The 19839-nt window shown below is 38.6% G+C and overlaps 2 protein-coding genes across 15 annotated transcripts in view; one reads left to right on the forward strand and one right to left on the reverse strand.

Annotated features, from left to right (window-relative positions):
• Window positions 1-14202, reverse strand: part of NT5C3A (5'-nucleotidase, cytosolic IIIA) — a 135173-nt gene extending 120971 nt beyond the window's left edge. For 2 of the 9 annotated variants that reach the window (XM_087917947.1, XM_087917944.1), the window contains exon 1: window positions 14102-14202. Coding sequence is in view for 6 of the 9 variants with exons in the window: in XM_087917950.1 (XP_087774076.1) it covers window positions 13408-13545 (138 nt within the window). In the remaining 3 variants the exon portion in view is untranslated. Of the gene's footprint in view, window positions 1-13407; window positions 13867-14101 lie in introns of those variants that run through there. The other 7 variants (XM_087917949.1, XM_087917948.1, XM_087917951.1 and 4 more) reach the window with 6 other exon arrangements.
• The window catches only part of BBS9 (Bardet-Biedl syndrome 9), a 365750-nt gene continuing 360064 nt past the window's right edge, over window positions 14154-19839 (forward strand). For 3 of the 6 annotated variants that reach the window (XM_087917939.1, XM_087917936.1, XM_087917941.1), the window contains exon 1: window positions 14201-14355. The gene's annotated coding sequence lies outside the window, so the exon portion shown is untranslated. Of the gene's footprint in view, window positions 14356-19839 lie in introns of all 6 variants that reach the window. The other 3 variants (XM_087917940.1, XM_087917938.1, XM_087917937.1) reach the window with 3 other exon arrangements.

Below are 19839 nucleotides of genomic sequence, written 5' to 3' on the forward strand. Positions count from 1 at the left end.
TGGAATCCCACTTAAAATGAATATGTGATATGTAGTATTTGATAATTAAAAATGATTGTATTATGGTACTTTTTAGTATGAGATAAAGAGGAGTATATTGAGGAGGAGTATAAGAGGAGTGCACTCAAATGGGTAATTAAGGGGGAAATATTTGGAATTATTAATATTAAGATGGAATTTACTGAACAATGAAATAAGAATATGTGATGGAATGGCAAATATGACAGATAAAAGCATAAGAATATAGTGAATATAGAACAAGAAATAAAGAATTTTAAGATATTATATAAAGAAGATAAGTGTATAATTAAAGAAAAATAGAATGTTATATCTATTAGAATCGGATAAAAGTTAAAATATACGAATATTTTTGAAAATTTATAGAAAATGGAAAATGTAATGATATGATAAGAAACTGAATACGTGAAATAGATATGTAATTATGGTCATATCTGTATGGAAATGTAAAAATCTGGAAATACACTGTTCACTAAAAGTGATGTAAAAGATTAAAAATAAAAAAAACTTTTTGGAAAAAAAAATCCATCACCAACTCAGCCATTTTGTCAGCCACCCCAAAAACATACTGCTGTCACTGAAGTTTCTGGAAATCAAATAAACAGAGACCTTCTTTCCTTGACAGCTTTCATTTTGTTTCCAGCATTTTTCTCCTGGCTTGGAACCATACTGGATTTTTCTTCCAACAATTTAATTATAACTCACAAGACCATTCCATGCACCACCACCACCCAAATTCCAGTTTAAAAGATATTTGAAGGAGGTCTCTGATTAGCTCATGGCAATTTCACTCTGGCTGTGTTTCATGAGTTACAATAAAACATGGAAATGTTGCAAAGAAGGAAAAATAATCAATAGATCCACAGTTAAAGTAGCATGGATTAATCCTGGGTGTATTTTGTACTGGAATCAGAAGAGCTGGTTGATGAAAAATCTAGAATCTAGAATCTGTTGATAGATCAAACGTACTTGTTTAGGGCACAAAATTAATTAGATTTTATTTTTGTCCTGCTAACATTAAAAACCATAACATATACAGTTGTGCTCATAAGTTTACATACCCCTTGGAACTTCATCAATATACGTGTCTACTGTTTTGAATTCAGCAAACAAATATGGTATTATATCAAATTAGAATCACAAAATGGACTAGATTATTATGTAATTATATGTTTAATATATTAACATTCAGGAAATCCATTAAGACATTGCTATTCTACACAGCCTTTGAAAGAGAAATGTAACATAAATGGAGATAATCATTGGGTGGGTATTAATTTATGTAGGTGGTTTTGTGTATTGATCATTCTTCTATTTTATGGTTTTAGTGTATGTTTTATGAAATGAAGGCCTCATAGTATCATTGGATGATACAACATGCAAATAAATAATAAATACCAAATCTAAACTCAGATATCTTCCTTAATGAATATAGAGTAGATTGCCAGAAATAGAATGAAAAACCATACTTTGGTACAGCATCTCAGGTTTGAGTAGAACAAATCAGGAAATTCAAGGTTTGAATTCAGGATACACCTTAGATAAAGGATGGAGTCTCTCAATCCATGCCCAAGCCAATTGGAGCATTGCTTGGTCTTGTGCATACAAAATATTCATTGGATTAGACCTAATGGTACATGAGAAGAGAAATTATCTACATACTACTAAAACCCTCATGTCTGTTTGATATTTTGTAATCCTCAATTGGGTGAAACAGCGCATCAAAGAGCAACAATTTTTGAGTAACATACTTCAAATAGGATAATTTAAAGAATGCATCCAAATTTTGGGACTCATGACTCCTGTGGGATTAAAATTTAGTAAAGTTGTAGCTGCTTCAGTGCCATCATTACTTCCAACTATTCTTTCCAGAACATTGCACAAGGAAAGATGGAAGATAAATAGATAGATAGATAGATAGATAGATAGATAGATAGATAGATAGATAGATAGATATAGATATAGATATAGATATAGATATAGATATATAGATAGATGTATGTATGTATGTATTTCTATCTCCCTTTTCTATCCCCAGCGTGACCCAATGGATGAGTGGCCATTGGCTATTTTGAAACTGAGGCAAAATTTTAAAATCTCTTAATGGCAGTGGTGAGGGAAAAATGAGGGAGCAACTTGGATGCCTATTGGCAAGGTAAAACTGACTGTGGAGTATCGGCAATTGATGGGTGAGCCTTCTTTCTCTTTGGGGACACATCAGAATGAAAAGCATGGGTGAAGTTTTCCTCACAGTTTGTGGCTCCCTCTGTTCACCTTCCCCACAGGCAGGCTTTTCCATGGGTCAGCGAAGGGGAAGGAGAAAGAGGCTTCACTGGGGTCTCCTGAGAGTCATGAGGGAAAAAGACACAAGCCTGTATTATAAGTGGAAAGAACAATGGGCCAATGGCTAATGGGTTGTCTACTGAAAACTAACAGCTTCGTTGCTTTCAGAAAAATGATACTTTTTTCTCCAATTACTGTTTGATATATTTAAGAATTGCCATTATCCTTAAATTGAATGGGATACATTTAAATATTAAAAGCATAAGAAGGTATATAAAATTTAAAACTGACAAGGGATATTAAGAATTAGTAGTCATAGTAGTTTTAACCATTTAATTGTGTCCGACTCTTGGTGACTTTACAGGGAAGTGTTCTCTATGCTATCCTATAAAGCACAGCTTCTTTCAATTGTTGGATATTCACCTTTATATCAGCTTTTATGGTATTGAGCTAGAGAGTTCTTTTGCTTGCTCCTTCTCCTTGATCCACTAATCATTCCTAACACCACTGACTTCTCTGATAAATTTGCATGCATAAAATAGTTAAAGTAAATCAGACATAGTCTTATGATTTGGCTTCTAACTAGTGGTGGGATTCAAATTTCTTAACAACTGGTTCTGTGGATGTGGCCTAATTTGTGGGGGGTGGCTTAGTGGTCATGTGACTGGGTAGGCATGGCCTGCTGACTGGGCATGGCTAGGTGGTCATGGGATGGGATGGGTATGGCCAGGTGGCCACGTGACTGGAAAACCAAATATAAGTGGTCCTCACTTAATGGCCAGTTGCTTAGCAAATGGTCTAATTTACCACTGACCTCCACAGAGCTACTTGACCTGTTTTTGATGTTTTGATAGCGATGTACGCACACACACTTATGACCACTTACAACATCCCACACCATCTTGTGACTGAGGTTTTCTGTTTTTTGCCAGTTCCCAAGGCCTGGAGAGCCCTGGAGAGGGCAAGGCAAGGCTTGGGCAGGTATGAGGAGGGCTGGGCAAAGCCCAGGCAGCTACGAGGAGCTACAGGGAGGGCAAGGCGAGGCCCGGGCAACTACGAGGGCTGGGCGAGCCCCAGGCAGCTACGGGGAGTTACAAGGAGGGCAAGGCGAGGCCTGGGCAGCTACGAGGAGGGCAAGGTGAGGCTCAGGCAGCTACAAGGAGCTACAGGGAGGACAAGGAGAGGCCCGGGCAGCTACGAGGAAGGCAGGGCAAGGCCTAAGCAGCTACAAGGAGGGCAAGGTGAGGCTCAGGCAGCTATGAGGAGCTACAGGGAGGGCAAGGCGAGGCCTGGGCAGTTACGAGTAGTGCTGGGCAAGCCCCAGAGGGCTACGGGGAAGTATGGGGAGGGCATGTTGAGGCTCAGGTAGCTACGAGGAGGCAAGGTGCAGCTCGGGCAGCTACGAGGAGAAACAGGGAGGACTGCAGAGGACTGGGCGAGGCCAACTCAACATCACTTCTTTGCCCTAATGACTAAGTATTAAAAAAAGATATACCAAAACAAAAGGTAGTTTATTATGTCATGTCTTTAATACTTAAATAATAAAAAGGTACACAAAACTATGTTACATTTTAAAATATTAATCAAAAACTATTACATAGCAAAACTTTACAAAAAGCAGTAAAACTTAAAGTGCTGCCAAATTGCTTTTCTATTATCGTCCTGAGTTACAGTTTTCTTGTGTTTAACACGAGCATCATCAGCTGTGTGATGTGCCCGTAACCGCTTCTTTACTATAGGAACAAGGTCCCATTCTTGCAGAGGTAAGCCAATTAGACTGACGGTCAGGAGGTTTGTAATATTGGAAACCGTAAGGCGACTTCTGCCCTCTGAACCTATTATGTTTATCTGCGAGAAGCTCCTTTCCGCCTCTGCTGAACTGACTGCAATAGTTTTAATAATATCTCTAGCCTTTTAATGCTTCAAGGTATTTTATATTTTTCTGGATCTTTTAATACATTTTCTATAAAATCACGATAATCATTAATACTGATTTCATAACTGAAAATTTCACCAAATGCAACCAATTATTCTTCAGCTACTCTCCATGGAACCACCACTTCTTCAATGTTCCAAAAATGTGGCTCCAAATAATTTAGAAATTTTAATTGATCAGTGTCTTTAAGTTCACAATCCATCAATCTTTTCTTCAAATTAATTACAATGCTTACTGTAAGTTTTTCATGAGGAAGTCCCACGAATTGATGATTTTGTATAAAATTTATATTTTTAAAGGTTTCTGAATTCATCAACCTTTTTTTTTCATATGCACCCTTTTCCTCTATAAGCATTTCAAATGATCTAATTGATCTTACCACAAGTTTTTCAGCCTTTAATAATGTCTATGTTTCTCGCTTGCAATGCATTAGAAAAAAAGAGATATTTCAGTTAGCACATCAATCATCAAGACCAAATCAGTGAGAAAATATGTGTTTTCAAAACGGGCAACCATACCAGAAAAACTGATGTAGCGCTGGATAAGCCTGCCACACAGCTAGGGTTGATCTTAAACTACAGGCAGCCCATCTTGGTCCAGAAACACTATCAATTTTCATAATTTCAATCTCAAGTTGTTCGGAAATTTTGTTAAGTTCAATTTGGTTCTTATTCAATTGATGGAAAATAGAATATATTTTATCAATAAAAATTTGAAAATGATTGATTTGCTTTATTTCCCTAATCGAATCATCTAAAATAAGTTGCAAACAATGGTTTAAAAAGTGCCATATTATAACATTTGGAAACTCTTTGGCTATCCTAGTACTTACTCCAGATTTTCTTCCAAGCATAACACTGGCTCCATCAGAGCAAAATCCAATTAAATGTTTCTCCAGATACTTCCTATTAAACCCAACTTTATTCAAACTTTCTATAACTGAACAACATATTTTATCTGCATCTTGTTTATCTAATTCTATTAGTTCAAGGAAAATTGTTGGTGAGAAAAATGGATCCTCAACTTTTAAGTACAGTATAAGAACTGGTTTGGAAGATATTGTTAAGGCTTCGTCAATTTTCAAACAGATTTTGTGAGTTTTCTCAATAATTTTGCTAAATAAATGTTTCCTGATGTCTTTTGCAATGAAATCTACTATTGCAACTGCAGTTTTATGTGAATGCAACCCTGTTCCCAAATCTAAACCATTTGTTATTTGTAATTCAATCAGATTTTCTATATATTAAAATGGTCTGCATGTTTGTGCTAGACTATACACTGTAGTAAACACTCTACATGTACTACCCAGATATTTCTCAGTCCTTTGCTTATGACATCCTAGTCACATTGCTTCAACTTCTTTGTACAGATGTTGTGAGCCTTAGATGAGAAAAGTTCCTTCAATTTCTTTCTGTGGGAAGCTTGTTGGATTTCTGTAGTCTTTCCTGATGGTTCAATTTGGTAATTTTTCCATTCCTTAGTTTCATGGACACTTCTTTCTTTGGTCGAAATTTCAAATCTTCTGCCATGCTTGCAACCTAATTTTTTTCTGGGAAACGTCCAGTCCATCATATTTTCCCTAAAATTATTGTACTGCTCCAGTGTCCAGCAGTCAGGAAGGTTCCCTTTAATGTCTGATTCAGTTCTTCCAGCACCTGATGATGTGCTGGCTCTTTCCTCTGGTCGCAGTGTGGATGATATGCTAGCTCTTTCCTCTGGTTGCAGGGTGGATGATGTGCTGGCACCACTCTCCTCAGACTCCAATGGTTGTGGTTGTGACTTTTTTGGATCTCCTTTTGTTTTCTTGCCGAAAAAAGCAGACAAACTCATTTGCCTTTTCATCTTGACAATATGCTGCAAAAAAAAAATCAACAATGTAGTGGTTTGGACTCGATTGTTGTTGTAAGTTGAGTGGTGAAGGCAGTGGTAAGTGAAGAAAGCAGGAGAGGAATGGAAATCAGTAATATTCAGTTATTTTTAAGAGTCCCTAACCCTATAGCTAGTTAGTGCTTAAAAGATGTTATGGAAGAGGAACAAGTTTCACCAGACAAGACTGAGACGGAACTGAAAGTGGATTTGAAAATGATAGGTCTATAAAAAAGATGTTGCGCTGTGTATATAAAAGATTGGCTGATTTTTCATAATTACAATTCATTAATTGAAAAAGAAACACTTAAAATGGAAATACTATTAACAAACCAAGGGAGTTTGTTACTTTGTGCCAGTAGTGGCACAAAAATCTTTCCTACCCAAGACTACTTACCTGGACCAACAGTGCCTAATGGAATGCTCTCTCTATAGCAGAGAGAGAGAAGCCGGGGAAGCCATGTTTAGTCACCTAACCTTTTTAGAATGCAGCTTAAAAATGTACTGAAGCCTTTTACAGCGTTATGCAGATATATATAGTACCAAAAAAAAAAGATAATAGTACAAAATCATATAAGAAGTTAGATTATGAAAGGAATTGATAGGCACATTCACAGAGCAATACTGAATTCTCTTTCTGAAATTTATTCCTCAGTTTAAAAAACTGGAATATATGAATTCAGTATTGGGCTCTGCCGGTGTAGCTATTCAAGAGGATATAGTGTCAAGGTTAGCAAAAATGGTAAAGCAACATAAAGATTTAAATTTTAAAACCAGAAACATTTTTGTTGGTACCCACATAAAGGGAGTACAACATATATTTAATGTTACACATGTTAACAACAGCTAGAATTATGTTTGCACAACAATGGAAAATCAAAAAGATCCCCATAGATGAAAATGAAATTTAAAAATTACAATGTGCAGAAATGGATAAAGAGGTAGAAATTAGGCGGAGAATAATAATTGCTATATATGAATTAAATACAGAAGGTTGACAGTTATAAACATGTTGATATAATTAACAAAATTAGAAATAAGCCAATACAAAGAAATTTAAATAATTTTTCTGTTACACTGCTGTACTTATTGATATTTACATATCAATATGTAACAGCAGTGTAACAAAACAATTTTCATTTATGAAATATTTTATAAAACTTTATAATTATAATAGAATTACATAGATAAAGTAAAGTAAGGATAATGTCAGATCCGTATATCTGTCATTTCTTCAATGGAAGAAGAAAAGAGTGGGGGAGACTGATAAAGATATCCTTCTTGATGTAATCTGAATATATTTAATCTTATATCGAATTTGTACACATGATACAATGGAGAGATGAAACCCAGATGGCTGGAACCTATCACCTCTGAGAGAGACAGCCAGGAGATGAAGAGACCATAAAAATTCCACAGTGAGATGTGTCCTGGGAAACTCTGAAAAAGATCGTTCTAAAAAGGGGGTGGGAGGAATTAACACATTGGCTCTTTGTTTTACTAAATACACATCAGGATAAGGGGAGGAGTTTTAAACTCACTTAACTATCTCTGCATGCCTGAGAGACCTTAGATACTGCTTTTGATCCCTACATGAATTGTCTCATCTCAATAAAGGATTCCTTTTGATATGTTTTCAGAAGTTCATTCTTGTTGATTGAATGGGAAAAGTTCTGTAGCCTGACAGATATATTGTTACAGAATAGATTGGTGATGATGAAATGAACATTATAAAGTAGATTAAGTAAAAATGGCGATTTGCTCACGAAAAATGATGTAATATTAGTAAAGTCTAGTAATTAATAATAGTAATAAAATATATATAGTATTTATGATATAAGGATTAATTCAAATTGGAAGGGAAAGACTGCAGAGATTGTGCACAAGTGATTTGTACCAACCAACACACTATATGTAACTGAAGATGATTTATGTTTGTTTTGTTTTTGTTTGTGTTCAAATTTTTTTAAAAAAATATTTTTTAAAAAAATCCATTTATGTATGCATGCAAGTTTTTGTTACATTGCTGTTGCTATATATTGATTTTAGCAAAAACAGATAATATATAACAACAGCAATGTAACAAAAAGTTGCCTGCCTCATTTTTGGTAAGTTGCTTTTTTTATTCATGTGGGGTGGGAGGGGGAGAATGAGGCAAGGATTGTTGTGCATGTGTGAAAAATGTCAAAAAAAGGTTTTTGGAGTGTAGGAGCAGTGGAGGGGTGGGGCTAGCCAAGTGTCCGTTTTACCGGTTCTAAGAACTACCGGAATGTTAACAACTGTTTCTATAGAACCGGTGCAAACCGGTAGAATGCCACTCCTGCTTCTAACTAGATGTTTCTGGTTTTCTGTGATTCAGCACCTCTCTATTCGTTGTTCTGGTTATCCATAGTATTTACAATATTTTACCGCCAGTAACGCAATTCATAGATATAAATTCTTCTTGAGTCATTCTTAGTATCCAATTCTCATACCCATACATCATTTTAGGATAGACTATTGCTCTGATTTTTATATTTATATCAATATCTCTGCTTTTTCAGATCTTATTCATGTTAAATTTTGTAGTGAGGCCTAAGGTTATCTTGCATCTGATTTCAGGTGTAGAATTACCATCTTGAACAATTTTTGATCCAAAGAAGATAAATTCTTGAACTACTTAAATTTCCTCGTTATTTTAAACACCTCATGTCCATTTACAACTGTTGTCATTATCTTTGTTCTTCTAAAGTTAAGACCCAATCCTACTTTTTCATTTTCATCCTTGATTTTCTAGATCATTTTTTCCAGGTCTTTCTTATTTTCAGCCAACACACAGTGTTGTATTATCTGAATATCTCAAATTATTTATGGTTCTACCTACAATCTTCACTTCCAATTCAGGCAGTTTCAGGTCTATTTTCCACAGGATCACTTCAGCATACAGATTGGATAAATATGGTGATAAAATACAGCCTGCATTGACCCTGAACCAATCTATGTTGCCATTAGAATGTTCTCATTTTTGCCTTCTGATAATTGTACAGTGATCTGATAAATCTGATCAGATGGGTTGGGACACCAAGATTACACAAAGTCACCATAGCTTATTGCATTTTACATGGTCAAAAACCTTTCTGCAATAGATAAAACACATATATAATTTTTTATATTTATGTGGCTTTTTCATAATCTATCTAATATTGACAGTGTGATCTTGAGTGCTGTGCCCCTTTCTAAAGCCAGCTTGTAAATCAGGTAACTCTTGATCAATGACATTCTGTTGAATGATCTTTAACAGAATCTTGCTTGCATGAGAAATCTATGCAATTGTGCAATAGTTGGACAGTTTGTCTTACTTTACTAATGGCATAAAAACAAATCTTTTTCAGTCCTGAAGCCACTGACATTTAGTCTATATCTTTAGACACATCTTTAGGCAGTGATGATGCCAACTGGCTTTAGTAATTCTGTAAGTATTCTATCAATACCTAGAGGTCTCCAGTTCAATAATTTCTCCATGGCCCATTTTACTTCTTCTTTCAAAATGTTTGGTTCTTTATTAATTAGGCTGTCATCATTGTCATCTTGATAGTAAATCAAACTGAGTCTTTCTGAATATTCTTTCCACCGGTTCTCGATCTTCTGCTGGTCACTTAGTACATTCCTGTTACAGTCTTTAACCATTCTTTGCCATGCTGAAAAGCTGGATTGAATCATTTTCACTACAAACATGGTCTCAGTATGTCCCTTCCTGTTAGCTTCTTCCAGATGATGCCAGTGCTTCTCCCAGTGCCTATTTTTGTCTTTCCTGTTTTCACATTGGAAAATTGCTTTTCATCCCCATCACCATTGGCTCTGCCTACCCTATGCTGATCAGCTATTTTGATGGTGTCATCAGATAGCTATTTGTCTGTTCTCTCTAGTTTTTGGCATGACACACACTTTCCAGCAATTTGCATGATGCTACTAGGTAGGTGAGATGCTGTCTACATTGAATTTTGGGGACATAGTACCATTTTTTTACTTTGTCCAGCTTGAGTTTTCAGCCACTAATAGCTGATGGTCTGAGCTACAATCAGTGCCAGGAAGTGCTTTAAGAAATGCAACGGAATCTTTCAAGCATTGTTGACATAAAATGAATATTTGATTTCAATATTGTCCATTTGATGCTGTCCATAGTGTATAAATGTTGCTTTTGTTGAATAAATGTGTTCATTATGCTGAGTTTCCTAGCAAAATTGCACTAGGCAATCACCAGCTTCATTCTATCTACATAGCCCAAACTTGCCTATTATTCTTGCAACTTCTCCTTCTCCTACTTTTGCATCGAAATCATATCCATTTCTGAGACATGTTGAGTATTGTCATAAAGTATTCTGGTGAGATTTTTTTACAGGGTAGTTTATCATTGCTTTCCCCAATCCTCCCCATTTATCTGGGCTTGGGGCTGGCATATGGTTGATGAATTAATATCCATATGCCTGGGTATTAAGAATTAATTAAAATCAATTCAATTCTGTTAAAGATGCATTGCTCATTGAACTATGAGTAGAATTATGTGCACAAAAAATTGTTCAAATTTTGACTGACCACTTTTGATACTGTTGATCTAAAATACAATTTAGCACTTTACAACATAACACACCATAATTATCTTAATCATATTAGACAATACAGTATCTTAGCTTTCATGACATAGTAGGCACATTGGCTACAGTTTCATAACACTAAATCCTAACAGACTATAATTTGATATGATGTACAATCCCAACCACCATTGAATTGTACATATAAACACCTTCATGCTTCCCAGCCTTCTATTAGTTTCATTCTTAACTTTCAAGGAATCACATAGTTAATTTTGGAATTTCAGTGTAATATGTATCTGATTACTTTTATATGACAAATGAATTTTTGCTTTACAGGATTATACTAAAGAATACAAAATAATTATTTTGCAAGTATGACTGCTTGTGAGTATCCCATAAATCAGTGGTCCCCAACCACCGGGCCCCGGACTGGTACTGGTCCGTGGATCGTTTTGTACCGGGCCGCAAAGAATGTTTGCTTGGGCGCCGCAATCTTGTTTCAGTGTCCTGAGTTGCCTTAGCATGCTCGGTTAGTTAAGAAATGCCCTACCCAGAGAAGGAAGTGGTGCTGGAGGAGGAGGACGAGGCAGTAGTGGAGAAGCAAGCAACTCAGGGCGCTACCACTGTGGCGGCTTTGCCTGCATTTCCGAGGCTTCGATGTTGGGAGAGGCAGCAAGGGCTGGAAAAGGGGAGAGCTGTGCAAGGCTCCGTCTCCCTTTCCTGCCTGCCCGTGGGTGGGTGGGAGGAAAGAGAGAGAGCCGGGAGCAATTCAAGGCTAGAAAACTAATGGGGAGAGCTGACAACGGGCACTGGGGGAGGGGACTGTTGTTGCCGCCACCGCCGCCGTGTGTGGGAGCCCTGCATCTCAGGGACCTGAGCCAGGAGGCGCGAGAATTGCAAGTAGGAGCTTTTGATGATTTTGAAGAACTCCTGGAACACGGTAGATTGCCGTTTTGTAGGTCTCAGTGAAAGAGTAAGCTTTGTTTCATCTCCTTTCCTTCCCTGGTAATGCGAGAGATGCTTTCTTTCTCCCCTCCACCCCCAAATAATCACTGGCTGTGGCTGGGTTTGGCAGCAAAGTGCTAAAGCAAGTGAAGTGCCCCCAAGGACACATTTCCTTGCCTGTCTCCAGGTGAAGCTGGAAGAGCCTCCCACCCCAGCTTTTCCTCGGCTGCAGATCTGAGCCTCTCAATCCTCCACCCAGGATCTGAAAGGAGCTCCCACTTTGTCCCCCTCCCCTCCCCCAATTAATCACCAAGAGCGGCAGTCCTTCTGCAGGCAGATGCCTGCTGAGAAGCCCCTGGAGTGACAGCCAAGGGGCGCTGCCCCCCAAGGAGAGCAAAGCCCCCTTTCTCCCTTTGCTTCTCCCAGCAGCAGTTGCCCCGAGACCCCTCAGCTCACACACACCGCCTGCTCTTCTGTCTCTTTGGAAGGTGCCAGGTGGGGGAGGCTTCCAGCCCAGAACATTTTATTTTGTTATCATTAAGCATTTACATTTTTGTTATAATTAAATAAGTGTGCGTGTGTGTGTGTTTGTGTATGATGTATGTGTGTGTGTGTATATGTGTGTGTGTGTGTGTGTATTTTCTTAAGTTTTTACGGTTCCTTCATGTATGGTATTCAGCTTTGTTCAGATGCCCACGCCACAGTTGTGCTTTAGTTGCAGCACGTGCTGGCAGAATTCATCTGCCATCATCAGGCTTCTGTATTGTGAATACAATATTGTGAATACAGAAGCCTGATGATGGCAGATGAGATTCTGCCAAACGCTAAAACTTTAAAAGCACAACTACAATGACGTGGGAAATACCCAACAAAGCTGAATACCATATATACATATATATATGCATATATATGCATATATATATATATATATATATATATATATATATATGCATATATATATATATGCATATATATATATATGCATATATATGTAACATTAACATAAAAATTATATTAAATATATTAGCTTTTTAAAAAAAATCATATTAGTGGTCCTCGGGATTTAAAAGTATGAATTTGGTGGTCCCTGAGATCCAAAAGATTGGTGACCCCTGCCATAAATAATGCCTAACAATATTTAGCGTAATTCAGCAGTTTTAATTTTCCTCCCTGCAATGTAAACATGTAAATTAAGGTGACATTGTATTATTCAGTAATAAAATCATGTGTCTTTTGGCAATTAGCTATAGACTAAAGCAATCTGATAATTTGTTACTCAAAATATACTCAGATAAAAATCTCAAGTGAACATATTCCTTCATTGATTAAAAGGGATAATGCTCATATTACCTAGCTAGTGCAGATCTCACATTTATGAATATAATAGTCAATTCCAGGCTGCCAACAAACTTGCTTATTGGATAACCTGGGAATAAATATTAAAAATGCAAACGAAGTGTATTAAATACCCCATGTCGTTAGACCAGGCTTAGATTGCAAAGTATATATTCTATGTACACACATAATTATATAAATTGAGTCAACTACATCTGTCTGGTTTACCAACTTCCTTCCGCACCATTTCCAATTGGTAAACAAAGAATTATTACCGCAACTTTATTCATTTTCAGAGGCCTATATTTCTACCCCTATTCTACTCGTTAACATGTCAATCAACAGTGCCAAAATAGGTAAGCACTAGTTACACGTTTGCTCGGGCTGCAAGTTTTGATGACATCCGGAGGAAAGGGACAAATCTGAGCATCTAGAATCCTAAAGCGTGCTTACCATCTCTATAATCTTCGTTTTCCTGCCCGTTTTCTTCTTTACAGTGAAAATGTATTGGGCCAGGACTACTCCTCCAACCAGGGCGCATACGCTGGCGCTGGCCACGGCTCCCATTTTGGCTACGGCGCTCTTGTCCATAATGGCACACTTAAACACCGGCTTTAGAGTGGAACTGAATAGAAATTTCGGTCTCAGAATCTGAACTCCCAGCAAACCACTAAGTAGCTTTCTGAGGCCCTGCACGCCGTCTGCCGCACTGGATTCTCGTAGTATCCTTGCCCTTGCGTCAAAACGTCGTTAAATGAGAAAAGTAAGTGAATCTCGTCTCCTGCTGCCTCAGAGGCTCTTACTCCTTTTCTTAACAGGAAGTGCGCCTAGACTACAAGAGAAACGTCATTTGACCCTAACAACGATCTTGACGCTCGAACTGAGCGAATGACTAATAAGGCTATTAGGAACGGCTTGGCTGGGCCTATGGAAGAAACCATGTTACTCCAAAACAGGGTGGAGTAGTTTCTTTTTTGTCTTTCTAGTTATCTTAATTCAGAACAACTCTCCCATTTCTCTCCTTACATTATAAAATTGATTCTAACAAGATGCTGGGGAAAAGAATACTTCCACATTTCATAGATATTTCTCTCTTTGTATGCCGAATAGTACAAGCCAATCTACCGCTAGTCCATCCATTACTTACCCTTTTTTGGGGGGTAAGACTACACTTCCCAACGTGCACTCTTCGGCCTAGACTCCTCCTCCTCCCACCGGCAGCAAACTTCAACGGTGGTTACAGTCTTCCCGGCCAAAGGGATTTCCCTGGGAATGGGAGGGGTCAGAGCAGACTTGGTTTGTCAAGGTACTATGACAACGGCAACGAAAATGGCGGTTAGTTTCTGTGGCTTTTCATTTTATCGTCGAGTAATCAAGTTCATCCGCGTTTCTGTTTAGTAGGTATGATTTTATGTTCTCTTGGCAGTTTCCGTTTATTTAATTTCTCATAGGTTTCTCGTGTAATGCTGTCATAAACCGGTTGCACTTAAAAGAATACCGTTCTGATACAGAGCAAAAAGCTTTGAAGCCTATCAGAAGCGACCCTCTCTAGCGCTCACTTCTCTGGTAACACGTATATACTACTTCAGTTCTTGGAATGCTTCTTCTCTGTAACTAAATTTGTGTAAGGTGAGGGGTTTAAAAGAAAATTCATCAGTTACAGAACAAGTCGGGTAAGTGAATAAAATAGGCATAATTTAGCTCAATGGAAAAAGTTATTGTTTGCAATTGCATAATACTCTGCAAATTTTTACCCTAACAATAACAAACGTGTAAGATTGTCATTATAGTCATGTTATTTTATCCATGGATATTTTGAAATATATCTCCGTTTGGATGTAGTGTGATGTAAGCATCCTTTTTTCATTGGTTCATTTATGCATTTGTACATGTTTTCTGGGTCGACATGATATGCTTGGAATAGTCTTTTGTTAGTGCTAATCTAGATCTTGAGTATTGAGTATTGTAAAAATTTGTTTTGTTTTTTTAAATTACAAGTGAACAATAGCAGTACTGGCATATTCTTAAAATAACTTTTGCGCTGTTTGTGGAACATTTGCACAACTTTTGTCATAAATTTTGTAATTGATAGAAAAATGTTGAAATAGCAGATTATACTATTTGATTATGTATACTTAAAAAACTTTGCATTAATATACTCACTTGATATTATCAAGCTAAGGATTACTCATTTTCTTCCTCACCATACACCAGATAACTTTAAGTAGGCATTAGCACAAGCTATTTATATTCTGCCAGATTGAGTTCCTCAGCTGTGGTCACAAGGACAAATGTAAGTCAATTATGGTAGAGAATTAAATGATCTTGTAATGTCTGGATTCCTGTTAAAATCCATTTTTGTTCTTCTGTTTTTTAATCTTTTGTTTGCCACTTAAAGTTTCAACTAGCAAGATGGGCATCTGCATAAATAATACAAAAATCAAAGGAAAACTTTTGTTGCCATTGAAGGGAATAGGATAGGAATAATTATTGCCTTGAATAATTATTTTCATATGGGATGGTCGATAAAATACTTTTGTTCTGGTCTATCAGCCATTCTCTGTTTTATTCTTCTTCCCACTCAGTTTTCCTTTTCTCATGGTCACAAAGCAGCTAGTATTCTGTGGTCATTAGGGTTCCCCCCTATATACTAAGGAAAGAGGGGGTTTGGGTTTACCAGACCTGGAAATACAATTTTGTATTTTGAGGCATGCTGTTTGGCCCAGTTAAAAGAGTGGGTTAAGCTTCAGAATAAGAGGCTACTTGAATTAGAGGGCCATGAATTAAGGTTTGGATGGTACAGTTATTTATGGTATTGTTGCAGGAAATGACAAGACTCAGCCCTTGGAAGCTAAAATAAGTTGCTTTTATTTGTGCAAAGGTTCAGAGCAATATAGCTAAAGCAACATCTGAACAACTTCCTATAGATCGACACTCACATATATATACACTTCAGAAGCAGCAAACCACGGAAACATAACTTGTCAATCATTCATTGGTTACTTTGAATTACAACCCCCCCTGTTGCTAGGCTAAAGTAATGAAATACCTTCCCCTCTCACTAATCTATGTCAAAGGTATCTTGCCACAGCATCTAGTTTCCGGCAGTACGTTCGTGGTTTTGTTGCAAGCGAGACATGTGGTTTTCTGTAACAAAGCTTCCTGCTTGAGAAATATTAGTGACCGACCGATGAACCTGTGATCTGACATTTTCCATTTTCTTAATACACACATTTCACTATCTAGAACAGGGGTGGGCAAACTTTTTGGCTCGGGGGCCTCATTGACTTTTAAAATTTGACAGACGGGCCGGGTCAGCACAAGATTTTTTGGGAATTGTGCCGCCCCCTTCTCCCCCTTCTTCTCCTTCTTCCCCTCCCCTTGGAGGTCCCCTGAGTCAGGAGTTGCTACCACCGGCGCAGCTCTGCGCGGCTCCAGTCCCTCGTTGCTTTGGGAAGGGAAAGGCAAAAAGGAAGAGCCGCGGCGGTGCTTTGAAATGGCAGCAGCGGCACCGGAGGCTCAGGCTCAGCGGCTCCTTGTTTTGCCTTTCCCTTCCCAAGACAACACGACTGGAGCCGCGCGGAGCTGCGCCGGCGGTAGCAACTCCTGACAGCCCCAGCCGGACACCTGAGCGGAGCCTGGGCGGAACTGCCTGTTGCTGCTGCGGGCCCTGCTGCGGGCATCTGGCTGCCCAAGTAAAGAACCACACCAGCTCAGGGCAACTGTGAGGGAGCAAGAGGGAAGCCAAGGTGCTCATTTCATAGCAGTTACCTCACTCTCTTTTGCTCCAGTTAGGTGCTCCCAACATGCACAAGGAACATGAAGGGAGGCAAACACGCACGGATGCGTTTTAAAAGTCAGAGAACTTTGCCCAAGACTTCTCATGTATTCAGGGGCTACACTTCTCCCAATGATGAGTTGGTGGCGATCTAACAAAACATCTTCCAGCTCTTAAAGATTGACTTTAAGAGTGTCCCAATGGAAGAAGCCAAGAACGAGAACAAAAGTAGAGGCGGCGGGGGCAACAAGGGCATGTGATGGGTCCCTCCACGGTCCCCTCCCAGGTGACAGCCAGGGCTTTGGCACCTACTTTTTTCCTGAGAGGTGCGGTGTCTGCCTCCCTTCATACTCCTTGTGGAGGGACACACATGCCCCATCACCCCTGCCGCCACTACGTTTGTTCAGCTTCTTCCATGGGGGCACTCTTAAAGTCTACCTTTAAGTGGTCCCGGAACATCTGCCCTCCTGGAGCACGCTTTCTTCCTTCTCCTGGAGAACGTGCCACTTCCAGCCCGGCCTGGCCCGGTCAGCCAACAGGTGACCACATGTCCTGGGGCTTGTCACAAGATGTCTGCAGCATGCTCTGTTCTATGTGTCAGGCCCAGCAAGTCCGAGCAGCCGGCTCATAGAACAGGGTGGTGCCGGACCATTGCAGAAGCGGAGCAAAGCCAGAGATTAGTAGCTCCTCTTTCGGCGCAGAAAGCTTCCCCCAACCAGCTGGCTGGTCGCCTCCTCCTCAGCCATACAGAACAAACAGGCAGAGAAGGAGGAGAGCAGCTGGCCAGTTGGGGGAGGCTTCTTGTGCTGTGAAAGAGGCGGCTAATGATCTCCGGCTCTGTCTGCTTCTCCAACATCCGGTGCCGCCCTGTTCTGTGTGTCAGGCCCAGCAAGTCTGAGCAGCCGGCGCACAGAACAGGGTGGTGCCGGACCATTGGAGAAGTGGAACAAAGCCAGAGATTAGTAGCTGCCTCTTTCGGCTCATAAAGCTTCCCCCACCAGCCGGCTGGTCTCCTCCTTCTCTGCCTGTTTGTTCTGTATGGCCGAGGAGGAGGAGACCAGCCGAGAAGCACGCTGCCAGGCGGGGGCCACACGGTGCAGGGCAACATGCCACCGCCCGGCCCTGATGAGGGAAAGCAGTGGGCGTTCCCCGGGCAGCGACCTCAGCCCCGCCACCAGGGAAGCACTGCCCAGCTCTGTGTTGTGTGTGCGATTTTTTGGCACGGTGCGGGGCCTCTTTTGGCTGGCCCCGATTATTTTTTCAGAAGGGAATTTTTTTTTTCAGAGGTGGGCCATATTAAAATGACCAACAGGCTGGATGTGGCCCGCGGGCTGTGGTTTGCCCACCCCTGATCTAGAAGAATCATGTCAATATCTCTCTAAAAGTAATACATTTCTTCTTTATGTCCTGCCTTAGTATGATGAAGTTAAAGTTGATTTTAATCACCTTTCTAGAGGTGCCATATTAAGAGTTTGGAATAAATATAAAATAAGGTTTTCTACGAAGCTGCCTTTTGGATATCCCCCAAAGAAGCTCTTTTAGAAAAAGATGGTGACAAAGCTAGACTGGCAAAACATTATTTTTCGACTCTGGTGAACCTACATTAAAGTCAAGGGAAGAATTTGAATTAAGTTATGTTTTTCATTGGTTTACATATTAACAACTGAAAGAAAGATTTAAATCAGATAAAAAGAGTTGTGGGTTTCATTTTGCTAAAAATGAATTGGAAATCTTATTGTGTGGTAGTGATGAGCATATTATTGCTAAGATTTATAAAATGTTATTGAAATTGAGTTTGGAAAGTGAACATGTAAAACATTGTATGGTGTAATTCAGTGGACAAGGAATGCTGGCTATAATGTGATACTTGAACAATGGAAAAATATGTGGCTGAAAGGTTTAAAATTTACACTAAACTATCATTTAAAACAAGTGTCTTCAAACTTGCCAAGTTTAAGACTTGTAGACTTCAACTTCCAGAATTCCTGAGCTAACATGACTGGAGGAGGAGTTCTGGGAGTTGAAGTCCACAAGTCTTAAAGCTGTCAAGTTTGAGGCCCCTGATTTAAAAAAAATTTTTTTTAAGATGATTTATTGGTGGTATTTAATACTGGAGAAGTTATCCAGAATAAGAATGTTGTAAGTGTAAAAGCAAAGAAGGAACTTTTTATCATCTATGGCGGACATGTGATAAAGCAAAGAAATTTTGAAATAAGATTCATATTATAATACAGAAAATTCTTAAAATCAAAATAAAAATTAAACCAGAAACTTTTCTTTTGGGGTTTAATGGAAAAAGACGTGGAGAAAAAATTTGGAACTTTGATCTTATATATGTTGACAGCAGCAAGACTATTGTATGCACAAAAATGGAAGGACACCTCAATCCCCACTATGGGTGAATTATTTACAGAAGCTGAGATGACAGAAATGACTAACTTGACCATTTCGATTAAAGGAAAGAAAATAAATATATTTGTTTCCACATGGAGACTACTTCTAACCTTTGTGCTTGAAGTGGAAAAAAATGAAACTTTGATTTGGATTTTACCAATTAGATTGATATGTTTTTCAGAAATGACTAGCTTATATTATATGAAAAAACAAAACAATGTGGTTTAATGCTAATACTTTTTTTACTGCAACAGGGGTAGTTGGAAGTCAATGTTTCATTTTTTTCTTTTTCCCAGTTTCCCTCACTTTTCTCTCCCGCTCCCCCACTATGTCTTCCTATTTACTTTTGTATTTTAGCTTATTACCTAATAAAAATGTTAAACAGTAAAATGATTTTTTTCATATTATTCATTCCTTTCAGCAAATCTTTGGACTTCTCCAAGGCTTTGAATACTTTTTCCGTGTACAAGTGCACCGGTCTTTCACTGTATAAGCAACCCTACTGTTAGTTTCAGAAAGAAATAAAAATTATAGTAGATGGAGTCAAAATATCCCAATTGAAATAGTTAGGAAATAACCAGTAACTTCTCATATCATATTAAATTGTTGCTCCAATCAACACCTTGCAAATAATTTTCTGGAGGAATGTAAAATAAGAAGGAACAAGATATTTCACTGGATAAGTAGATTTCCATTTGGGATTCTAATATTGC

Source organism: Pseudonaja textilis, chromosome Z (genome assembly GCF_049901715.1).
Source record: "Pseudonaja textilis isolate UNSWEBS1 chromosome Z, rPseTex1.2, whole genome shotgun sequence".
NCBI lineage: Eukaryota > Metazoa > Chordata > Lepidosauria > Squamata > Elapidae > Pseudonaja > Pseudonaja textilis.